Source organism: Notechis scutatus, chromosome 5 (genome assembly GCF_049901735.1).
Source record: "Notechis scutatus isolate UNSWTSFEM ecotype Mainland chromosome 5, rNotScu1.2, whole genome shotgun sequence".
NCBI lineage: Eukaryota > Metazoa > Chordata > Lepidosauria > Squamata > Elapidae > Notechis > Notechis scutatus.
Genome location: NC_142013.1, coordinates 81,428,825 through 81,441,452, shown reverse-complemented (window position 1 = coordinate 81,441,452; position 12,628 = coordinate 81,428,825). Strand labels below are relative to the sequence as shown.

At 39.0% G+C, this 12,628-nt stretch overlaps 1 protein-coding gene across 3 annotated transcripts in view; it reads left to right on the top strand.

Moving 5' to 3' along the window:
* TSGA10 (testis specific 10) overlaps window positions 1-12,628 on the top strand; it is a 52,751-nt gene that overhangs the window by 23,695 nt on the left and 16,428 nt on the right. For all 3 annotated transcript variants that reach the window (XM_026666814.2, XM_087967145.1, XM_026666816.2), the window contains exons 13-14: window positions 315-483; window positions 6,243-6,341. In XM_026666814.2, coding sequence (XP_026522599.1) covers window positions 315-483; window positions 6,243-6,341 — 268 coding nt within the window. The remainder of the gene's footprint in view (window positions 1-314; window positions 484-6,242; window positions 6,342-12,628) is intronic.

Here is a 12,628-nt window from a genome sequence, read left to right as displayed (position 1 = left end):
TGTTTGGATTAGCTCAATGTATAATGCTAGAATTATTATTTAATACCTTTATTCTATATTAATCATATCTAAGTATTTTTTTTATTCCTCAGTATAGAGAGGGGTTTGAAGTGTCATGGTTTTAAAAACTAAATAGAAGCCAGTTTTAAACAATTGTTTTAAATTATAGTCTTTCTTTTATGGAAGAAATGTGACATTGTATTCACAATTATATTCTTATCCATGTAGAATTGATATTAGGAAGAGATTCCATGTCAGTCCTTTTTTGCTAATATTTTATGTGAAAATTTTGTGTTTTTGTAATTGTTACATAGGCATTCTACTGAAGCATTATGCAAGTATGAACAAGATATTGGCAGACTACACCAAATGTTAGATGATGCTAATAGTGAGCTTAATCAGACTGGCAGAGAGAAAGATATATTAACTAGGGAAATTTCAAAACTAAAGGAACAACTTTGTGCCTTTAAGCAGGAAAATCAGGTAAAAGGTCTATTTGTTCATTTGTGTCAGAAGCATCACAATGAAAATAAGGCACATTATACAATATAAAATTTAAAATATAAAACACAATATTAAAATATATACAAGGTAAACAAATCTTGGCCAGAAACTAGCAACATTAATTGTGTTCTGCCTCACTGCCATGAAGTCCTCAAGAGAGCACTGATCAGGACACAAAGGACAGATATACATATACGTTGTCTGCATGTCACCACAATCGCAAAGGGCAGAAGCCATCCGATAGCCCCATTTGTTCAGAGTATTTCTGGATCTTGTTTTATCCATGCAGAGTCTATTCAATGATTTCCATACTTCCCAGCTTTCATCAGACCCAGGTGCCAGCTCCTCCATTAGTTCTATCCAGTGTTGATTCTTTGTAGCTTTTGATAAGTCCGTTTTGCTTTTAAAAATTTCAGTCTTTTTTATAAAATATTAACAACATATACTTGCTGTTTGCCATTATATTCTCTGTCCCATCATCTCTCTATCCTTCCATTAAATCCCTATTCAAATCCTATTTAATAAATTTCTGAACATTTACTTTTATGTAGTTCTTTAACTTTGATATTTCTATCAAAGTTTAACTATAATTTTTCTGGATCATTTTTTTCAGCAAAGTAACAGTTACAGTTCTGAAAATCGGTAGTTGGATATATAAACATTAAGAACTTTCTAGCAAACTATTTTCTCTGTCTAAATGATTTAAGTATAAACAAATGCATAATTGTACATATACATTTCTGTGAACAAATTCTGTCTAAGTTTTTATACATTTAATGACCATTCAAAGATACAGCAGCCTAGGAAAGTAAAGTAATTCCAGCTGTTGTAAAGTATTAAACTCTCCTTGCAGTCATGTGATCACAATTTGGGTGTTTGGTAATCTGTTCCCACTTACAACAATTGTCAAGCACCTCACATGATCATTTGACCATTTGCAATCTTCTCTGCAGAAAAACGTATGTAGTAAATCCTACAGGAAAGTTTGCATGAGGACTCCCTTTCATCTCTGGAACTGGCTTAAGAGGCTGCTTGCTAAGGGGAGCTGAGCTCTTTTGGTGGGATGGAAAAACTGAGCTTAGATCTGAACTTCTGAGTTCTGTTCCTGCACTCTGCTGAAGGTGTCCCTTTCCATGCATGGAGGACAGCTGACAGACCTTAAATCCTACTTATTTCTTTCATCCAGCCCCTAGAGGTGAGAGGGAACAGAAATCCAAGAGGATTTTCATCTCCTGAGAAGAGAGTAGTAGGGCAAGGAGCACGGGGTGCCTTACCCAGGTAGGGGAGGCCTGATGGAGGCTGTGTGTGAGGTTGTTATCACTCAAAGGCTGAAAATTCTGCTTGGATTTTGTCAGAGAGGATTTTTAGCTTCTGAGCGGAAAGGCAGTGCAGTTAGGTGTATGGAGGGCGATAGAGGGCTCTGAGAAGCCTGATGTAGGATGCACACAAGTGTCTCTCCTTCAAGGGCTGAAAATGCTGCTTGGATTAGCAGGGAGGATTTTCAGCTCTTGAGTGGAGCCTCCCAGGATCTTCTCCACCCCTACTGATATACTCTGCATTCCTTATCTGGGATCTCATTTGCTTAACTAACTTTCACTTTTTGCTTAATTTGTGCAACTGGGAGTGCCAGGGTGTGGTCATTCAGCACAACAATCAAGTGGACCACAATCATGTGGTCTCTTACTTGACCATTTCACTCAACGATGAGCTTCTGCTACCAGTTATGTTGTTAAGCAAATGTTTGCCTCAAATTGCATTGTTAATAATTATAAAGGTAAACATTGCATGCTATCCAAATAAGTATGATGAAATCCCATTTTCAACTGCTTTTGAAAATGAAACTAGCCTTGCACATCTACTAAGAGATGGAAAGATTTTATTTTATTATTTTATTTTATTCTGCATTTTTTATGTCAAGGACGCATACATACCATATTTATAAGACATAATTTTCTCTCCCCAAAAAGTGGGTGGAAATGTCTATGTATCTTATACAGTCAATACGGGCCCATTTTTGCCCTCCCCGGTGTCCAGAAGCACTCTGCAAGTCAAAAATGTGCCCATTCTGCAGGCCTCCGCAGGTCCTGTTTTTGCCCTCCCCAGTGTCAGGGAGGAAGAAAACGGGACCTCCGGAGGCCAAAAACGGGTGCGCTTTTTGCCTGCAGAGTACTTCTGGATGCCTAGGAGAGCAAAAACAGGATGCACGGAGGCGCATCCTGGGAGGCCAAAAACAGGCCTGGTTTTGGCCTGCAGAGTACTTCTGGACCACCGGGGAGGGCAAATACGGGACACACAGAGGTAAAATATTTTCATTTGTTCACTTCCTCTAAACCAAGGTGCATCTTATAGTTCGGCGCGTCTTATAGTCCAAAAAATACGGTATTTATGCTCCTCACCTCCTATTTTCCCCACAACAACAATTCTGTGAGGTGGGTTGGGTTGAGAGAGAATGACTGCCCTAAAGTTATCCAGTTGGGTTTCATGCAGAAAGGAGACTAGAATTCACAGCCTCCTGGTTTCTAGCCCAGTACCTTAGCCACTATTTACCAATGTTTTATTTATCTAAAATGGTCAATGAATTCTGATAGCTAAAATGCGAGATTAGGATAAGGAAGATTGAAATTCAAGTCCATCATCAATCATAAAAGGTCAATGGATGACTTTTAAGCCATTTCTAAATTCACAGGGTTTTTGTTGTGAGGAAAAATTGGAAGAAATACTCTCTATATATCTGCTTTCTATTCCAAGAGAAAAGTAGGATTTAAAACAATAAAAGCTGTAAATAAATACACTGCTCAAAAAAAAAAAGGGAACACAAAAATAAGACATCCTAGATCTGAATGAATGAAATATTCTTATTAAATATTTTGTTCATTACATAGTTGAATGTGCTGACAACAAAATCACACAAAAATTATCAATGGAAATCAAATGTAGCAACCCATGGAGGTCAGGATTTGGAGTTACACTCAAAATTAAAGTGGAAAAAAACACTACAGGCTGATCCAACTTTGATGTAATGTCCTTAAAACAAGTCAAAATGAGACTCAGTAGTGTGTGTGGCCTCCACTTGCCTGTATGACCTCCCTATAGCGCCTGGGCATGAGGTAGCGGATGGTCTCCTGAGAGATCTCCTCCCACACCTGGACTAAAGCATCCCCCAACTCCTGGACAGTCTGTGGTGCAACGTGGCATTGGTGGATGGAGCGAGACATGATGTCCCAGATGTGCTCAGTTGGATTCAGGTCTGGGGAACAGGCGGGCCAGTCCATAGCATCATCAATGCCTTCGTCTTGCAGGAACTGCTGACACACTCCAGCCACATGAGGTCTAGCATTGTCGTGCATTAGGAGGAACCCAGGGCCAACCACACAAGCATATGGTCTCAAGAGGTCTGAGGATCTCATCTCGGTACCTAATGGCAGTCAGGCTACCTCTGGCGAGCATATGGAGGGCTGTGCGGCCCCCTAAAGAAATGCCACCCCACACCATTACTGACCTACTGCCAAACTGATCATGCTGGAGGATGTTGCAGGCAGTAGAACGTTCTCCATGGCGTCTCCAAACACTGTCACATCTGTCACATGCTCAGTGTGAACCTGCTTTCATCTGTGAAGAGCACAGGGCGCCAGTAGTGAATTTGCCAATCTTGGTGTTCTCTGGCAAATGCCAAACATCCTGCACGGTGTTGGGCTGTAAGAACAACCCCCACCTGTGGATGTTGGGCCCTCATACCACCCTCATGGAGTCTGTTTCTGACCGTTTGAGCAGCCACATGCACATTTGTGGCCCACTGGAGGTCATTTGGCAGGGCTCTGGCAGTGCTCCTCCTGTCCCTCCTTGCACAAAGGCAGAGGTAGCGGTCCTGATGCTGGGTTGTTGCCCTCCTACAGCCTCCTCCACGTCTCCTGATGTACTGGCCTGTCTCCTGGTAGCGCCTCCATGCTCTGGGCTCTACGCTGACAGACACAGCACACCTTGCCACAGCTCACATTGATGTGCCATCCCGGATGAGCTGCACTACCTGAGCCACTTGTGTGGGTTGTAGACTTCGTCTCATGCTACCACTAGAGTGAAAGCACCACCAGCATTCAAAAGTGACAAAACCCTCAGCCAGAAAGCATAGGAACTGAGAAGTGGTCTGTGGTCACCACCTGCAGAACCACTCCTTTATTGGGGATGTCTTGCTAACTGCCTATGCTTTCTACCTGTTGTCTATTCCATTTGAGCAACAGCATGTGAAATTGATTGTCAATCAGTGTTGCTACCTAAGTGGACAGTTTGATTTCCCAGAAGTGTGATTGACTTGGAGTTACATTGTGCTGTTTAAGTGTTCCCTTTATTTTTTTGAGCAGTGTACATATCATTGGGTTTCCACCATAATATGTTCAACTTAAACCTTGGAATTCTGCTTCATCAGTCATTCATCTTTAATCTTGTAGGCTGAAGTAGTAGCTTTCTTCTCCAAGGGATTATTTATACTCTATGCCTGCTCTTTTTAATTGAAGCAATATGGAATTGAATCTTGTACTCACTTCATTTTCATCTCGGATATGTGGCAAAATGCATCCTAAGGAATGGGGGATATTCTTGTGGTTTATCTCTCTTGATCACCAAAAAAATGCATGAATTAAAGATTAATTACTTACATTTGCTTACCAACTTTTTTGCTGGAATAAATACTATGGCTTCTTATCCTCAGAAGTCATTTCATTGGTACAGACTGTACTTTACATATTCCATTTGTGTTAATTAAAAGTTACCAAAATTTAGGAAAGCAGTAGTATAGAAGTCATAACAAAGTAAATTGGTTTGTTTTTCATTTTGCTGCAAGGCTGTCAATCACCCTGTTCCTTGAACTTTGTACATTTTTGTCTTCTTATTCCATAAGCTTACCATCCTCTTCCTGGAAGTTCTGACTTCCATACTTCAACTGAGCAAAATTCAATATTTTATCTTTTTTTCTCATCAATATTTTTAAGTGATTTGATTATGTTTACATTGGTTAGTGATGCTTCCTTCATGGAATCTGAGCGGTCTGTTAGGAATAATGAGCAGAGCATTTGACCCTTTAGCTATCTCAAATTTGCAACTGTTATACTGAAAATAGCTTTTAGCCTATCACAAAAGTAAACTAGTAGGTCTCCTCTTAATCCATTAATTATAGCCTTCCACAAATAACAAGTGGTATTATTCCCAGGTATATCATTTCTACCCAAGGTTGTTTCTAGTTTTCATTTTAATTAAAGTCATTATTTTGTCAGTATTTCTTTTGGCTTCAATAAGACTATTAGAGAGTTACCCTTTACTTCATAGAGTTTCAAAGAACTTCGTATTTTTCCATGAATAAACCTGTGTATTTAAGAAACAAAATCAATAATCAGAGTGATTGTTTATGAATTATAGACAGAAAAGAAAGTGGAACGCACATTGGGTTATCTGTTCATTTGTACAGTATATATCTTAGAAAAGTTTCTGCTACCTCAGCCTTCTGCATGCCCACTCATCTAGTGCGAGGGCTGTGTCCACTCTAGCTTTCATAAAAGTCAGACAACAGCCTAGCTTAGTGCTCAACTTTTATTCAATAAAAATGACACTACAGAAATACATTTTCTCAAATTTAAAGTTATTTCTCTTTTTATACGTAACAATACAACTTATTGCGGTTAAATATCAAATCATATTAAAAACATGAATAAATTAAACATATGAAATAATGCTTCGTATTTGTTTGACAGCTTCTATTTGAGAAACTCAGTAAATATCAGAATGATCTTGATGATATGAAGTTGAAAACGGAAGATTTTCAAAGATTGAAGTCCTTACTGAACTCTAAAGTAAGTATGTACTTTGAAAAGATACAATAGGCAATGTCAAGATGTCTCTTTCTTTGAATAGTTGGTGCTTAGAATAGGCATGGGCAATTTGACCCCCATCCCCTTCTTTAAAACTCCCAAAGACTCCTTTAATTGTTAGTAATTATCTGATTATTGATAATTGAGTGAAGAATTTCCTGTCGATTTGAGATGAAAGAACACACGAAAGCTATCCTATAACAACTGCCATAGCACATTAAAAGGAAGGAAACTCTACAAAAAACCCTGACCTTCCTCACATATGTGATATGTACTGTACGGCCCTACACACTGTGCAGTCTTTGATTACCAAGAGGTTGTCCACCTCTGCTTTAGTGCCATTACTTATAGAAAGCAGTGTTACTTCAGGATATCTGTGTTCAAGCAAAACTATATACTGCAAGATAAATATGAGATTTCCAATTCCATGTTTCCCTTAAAATGCTAATACAGAGAACAGAATTTTGAAGAGAGGTTTGTCAGATGAGACAGAGCTGCTTTATTCTTCCTCAGTTTCATTCTCACTTGCAAGTGGTTTTTCTCTAACTTTTCCTTGAAATATATTACTGGGAAATGGGTACTGAAAAAGTTTCAAGGAAAAGCTCTTAAGTGCAGGAGGAAGTTATAACTCTCTCTTCCCTTTGGCTAAATCTTACTCTTTTAGGGAACTAGATATGCAAATTGCATGTTGTACACAGCATGCACAGCAGCCCAATCCATATAAAGAGGGAAAGCTAATACCACCTCCTAGATATACAGTAGTTCATGCAGGGACAGCTTGAAAAAGAACAAGACTTAGTTGTTAAAAAGGATTTTTTTCTTAAAAGTTTCACATGCAATGGGAAAAATACTTTTAAAAAACCCTAAAAGACCAAGGGAAAAAAATTTCTGCTGCACCATGCTTAATTGTTCCCAGTCCAGACTATGCACTTACCTGTACAATTAACTAAATAGTATTTTGAGTATTTTAGAATGTTGTCTACCTTTCCACTAAGTCTTTAAAGCAAACTTTATTGTTTCCAAAATTGTTACTTACATGGCTATAACCAAGTGTAGGTTTTATCTTATAAATAATTGATCACAAGAACATATTTATTCCATTTTAAAGATCTACCCTGGTAGAGAGCATAATATCTATTTGTCACTGCTTTTATCTCACATTTCTGGAGTGCCCAATTATGCTATTATTTGTAGTATCCATCCTACCTATGCTTGAAGTTTAGACCCAAATGTTGGTGATTGTCATAGCTGTATGCAGTTACAATAATAGTGTATTTTATGAAATTCTATTACAATTTTAAAAGTTGTATTAATACAGGCCAATGAATTTTATTGTGATACGTAGGGCTGTAATAAAGGTTTTGATTTGATCTGATTACACTACAGTAATTTTTAAATGCAGTTTTCAAGGCCCATAAAAGAGATAATATTTTATTTTATGACATAAAACAAAGATACACATACATGTGTATGTATGTATGTATACAATTTGCAGTGTTTAGATATCAAGAGAATACAATGATTTGTTTTAATATAAAATCAAATTTGTTATATTAAAAACAGAGAGAAGTTGTCTCAAAGATATAATCCAGTTGTGAAAATAAGTACGGTATAAAATATTAACAATATAGATATAATGCACACTGCAAAGAGATATTACTTATAATATTGCCTTTAACATTACATTTAATTTTACCATAGTATCCATTTAAAATAGTGTAGGTACAGGACTCAACATTTAAGATATCCAAATAAAAAGCAAAAATAACGTGTTGACAACAGGCCAGTTACTTGAGTCTGACCCATTTCAGAAAATCTTAATTAACAGCAAATTTAGAATTTAAAAATTATATAATTAATATAAAATATTGTTTAGATTTTGCCAACAAAAAGTGCCTTAACTCTTGTAGCTTCCTCATGATGACTTAGCTGATAGCTTTTTAGATATTCAATGTTTATTAGTGCCAGGGGTTCGATCCTGACTGGCTCAAGGTTGACTCAGCCTTCCATCCAGAGCGGTAAAATGACTACCCAGATTGTTGGGGACAATATGCTGACTCTATACACCACTTAGAGCAGGGATTTCAAACTCAAGGCCTGGGGGCACACAGGGTGCTTAGTTCTGGCCCATGGGGCCATCCTGGAAATAGCGAAGGACTGGCCCACAGTGCCTCTGTCAGCGAAAATGGAGCTCGGGTGGGCCACTGGCAGAGGGCTGCAGGAGGCCATTGTGGCCAATAATGGGCCCAGGAGGGCTGCTGTGGCCTCCCCGAGCTCCATATTTTCTGGCAGAGGGCTGCAGGAGGCTGTTGCGGTTGAAAACTGAGCTCGGGAGCCTGTTTTCGCTGGCAGACTGCTTGCGCCATCACAAGTGCCCCCGACATGAGTGATGTCAAGCTGGCCATGCCCACCCTGGCCACGCCCATCCTGACTTCCTGAGGTCAAACACAACCCTGATGCAGCCCTCAATGAAATCAAGTTTGACATCCCTGGCCTAGAGAGTGCTGTGGAGCACTGTGAAGTGGTATATAAGTCTAATGTTATTGCTATTATTGTATGATTAAAAGTTCTAGTTGATTGCAAAAAGTAATCCTGTCAGGCTTTAAAAAATATTTAAAGACTGTTCATTGAATTTCTGTGATTGTGTTCAGACAATGGATTAGCTTTGACACTTCTGAAATATTGACCCTGATGCTTTAATTGATCCTAATTGATTATTGTGTGATTACTTAAGTGTTTAAATTTATACTATATATTTTCCTGATCAACATTTGCATATGATAAATTGGATCTAGTATTGTACAAGGAGAGTGTTATTTATCCAAAGATTGATTCCCTCTCTGCCTCTTTTCTGAGCAGTGTGATCTATAGTGCAGGAAATTTGTCTTAAGAAAGAGTGCTAGTATGGTATAGGGCTGGGGTCTGCAACCTTAAATACTCATTTAGAAAGAGCCATTTGTACCTGTTTCCCAGAGAAAAAAAACACTGGAAGCCACAAAACCTGGGTGGATGTGGCCAATTCGACATCACTCACTTCCACTCAGTCACATGACCCCCTAGCCATGCCTACCCAGTCGGTCATTAGGGCAGAGAATCAGTTGTTAAAAAAACACCTAGAACCACAAAACCCTTTCTCTTTCTCTTTCTCTCTCTCTCTCCTCTCCCTCTCCCTCCCTCTCTATCTTTCTCCTCTCTCCCCCCTCTCTCTGTGTTTCTCTCTCTGTGTGTCTATGGCTCTCTTTACCCCCTCTCTCTATCTCTCTCTCTCTCTCTCCCCCCTCCCACTCTCCCCCCCCCTCTGTGTATGTGTGCGTGTGTGTCTATCTCTCTGTGTGTATCTGTATCTCCCTCTCTCCCAATCTTCCTATCTTCTCCCTCTGTCCCACCTCTATCTCCCCCTCTCTCTGTATCTCTCTTGAGTGAGTGAGTGTGCGCGCACACACACACACACACACACACACACACACACACACTTTAGTCTCTTGTGGAATCCCATCTCATGGAACCTCAGGTTCTTTTTTTTTTTTAATAAAAATTTATTAATTTTCAATAAACAAACATACACAAACAAAACACAAAACATGAAAACATAAAACTTCTTTTTGGAAAGCGCTTAGTCCCGGGTTACATGTTTTTGTACAGACATAAATCAAATTCATGCTCACTTTGTATACCATTTCATGTCTTATTTACCATTCTATATTTTCTATATGGCTTCTCCCCTCTTTTCACTCTCTTAATTCCATTTTATATATTTCATCTCAATTTAAATCATTGTTCTTGTATCTTTTGTCCGTTCTGTAATTATCTACTTATCTTTTCTCTTTAACACATAATTTCTCCTGCAATCACTGATTGAAGTATGACGCTTTTATATCTTTCCCCTAAATTTAACACTTAAAATAATATATAATTTTCATTCTGATTCTGCTTAGTACATTCTAAAGCTACATACTACATTTTAAAATAAGAAAATAGTAAGTTTATAATATAATTAAAACAATAATCCATAGCAAGTTAAACTCTATCATTAAATCTTAAGCATTTTATACATTCCCTTTAATATTTTATTAAATCATATAATGTTCCAGTTTTCTAACTTTATTTCAAATACAAATACAACAATACAGTCTTATGTACTTTTGCAGAATCTCTTTTTTAATTATGTTTTTACCCTTTATCTCTGAAAAAAACCCTGTTTCTTTACATCTTGTTTCAAACCTTTGTAACTTCTCTTCCTTTTTTCCCTTCTTTTCTTCTCCAATCTAACCTTTTTACCCCCCATCTCTTGATCTCCTCCCTCTTAATCTCCACTCTCTTCTGCATTCCTCTTTTCTGTTGCTTTCTGACATTGTATCGATTTTTCACCTTATTTTTCCCTTTTTTGGTTGTTCTTTTAAGTCTTAAATTCTGCATTCTCTTTCCCCTCTTTCCTTTTTCTTCCCCAGCTAAAGTTGTTTGTTCATTAAAGATGGCTTCTTCTTCTTCATCCCAGTCTTCTTGTTCTTGTAATTCCTGGTAGGTAGAAATCGCCATTTCTAAGAAGTGAAAAACAGATCCGGAAGAGCCCTGCCCTTCTTGTTCCTCTTCTTTTAGCTTTTTAAATGCCATTTTCAGTTCTTCAACAGATAATGCCATTGTGAAGGTTTTTTAAACAACCCAAATGTTTTTAATCTTTCAAATAACAATTTCCAAAAGTCCCAAAGTCACCAAACAATCCAAATAAACACAAGCTGTTTTAGTACTTTCTTCTTTTTGTACTTTCTCTTCCTGGGGTACAGTTCTATTGCAAAGTTCCAAAATGTATCTTTTAGAAATCTTGTTACAATTTAACTCTGATCTTATAAGCTCCAAGCAGTCTCCTCCAGCAAGGTCTTAGTATTAATTCTTTACCTCTCCCTTCCCACTTATAGCAAAAAAAGATATTTTTTTTAATTCCAATGTTCAGAAATCTTTAATGTCCCCTTGGCTTTTAGTTTTCAAATGTGATTACCTGTTGATGCCAAAATGGGTTTTTCCAATTTCCATCTGCTATCTCCGTAGGGAAGGAGAGTGAGAAAAAACAAACTTTCCCTTTTAACTTTCACCCGCTGCTTTTTACGATCTTCTAGGGAACAATGTATCTTTAATGAAGTTGAGTTTCCAGGGTATTTAGATGTTACTTTTTATCCCGGTTCAGCCAAAAACTTTCACTTTCTTCAGCTTCCTCCTGCACATTCTTGTCCGGATGAAAGCTTCTTTGTGGCGGCCATTGCTGACCGCCGCTCCACCGCTTTTGGAAAAGGGAGTTTAGCCAGCTGAGGAGGGGGGTTGCGTTTCCCCCGGACCCCTGCTGAATCTCCCCTGTCTTCAGTCACCTCTACGGGGTAACTATTAGCCCCCAAATCCGGCTGGATCGGGGGCACTCCAGCGGCGAGCGCAGTAGGAACCGTGCACGATTGCGGATTCCTGCCGCCGCCGAAGCTTGCAAACCGGAAGTCCCAGAACGTCAGGTTCTGTGCAACCTGATTTGAAAAATCCTGCCCTTGTTTGCATTCCTGCTCTAGTAATGCTAATTGAAAATCTAACTATATTGCTCTGGGCATGGTCGTTAATAGGGGAAAGTTGCCTCATTGAAGACTGCTGCTCCAAGTGAAAAATCTGCACTAAATCTGCTTGGCTAAAGCACAGCAAAGACGTGTGCAGGGCAGGCAGCCGCTCTCTTAACAATGGTCTCCCTGCTCGTGCGCACCCTCCTGTCCCCGCCACAGCTGGCCAGAGGGTCGCAAGAGGAGAAGAGGGAGGAGGAGGAAGGAAGCTTCTGCTGTGGCTTGCACTCATTCCTCATCCAGCCTGGATTTCCAAAAAAGAAGAAAGAAAAGACGTAGCGAAGAGCCCCAAGGAGAGTTTTCCAGCTTGGCCCAGGCTCAGCTTTCCAAGAGAGAGAGAGACATAAGCGCACCAACGTGCCTACCGTCCCTGTCCTATTGTTTCTCTTATTCTTTTATTTTTCTTATATGTAACCATTTCATGTATTCACAACTATGTATACATTTATACTTATTATCTTGTAAACAATTGGCAAATCAAATAAATAAATAAATAAATAAATAAACACACAGAGACAGAGAGAGAGAGACAGAGACACACACAGAGAGAGATACAGAGAGAGAGAGGGACACCAGCTGACAGGCGAGCGTCTTTGGCGAGGATGCTCCAGCTTTCTCCAAGCCTGATCCCCAGGATGAGCATGCAAGGTTTGACAGGGCCAGCCCCCTTTTCCCTCTGCC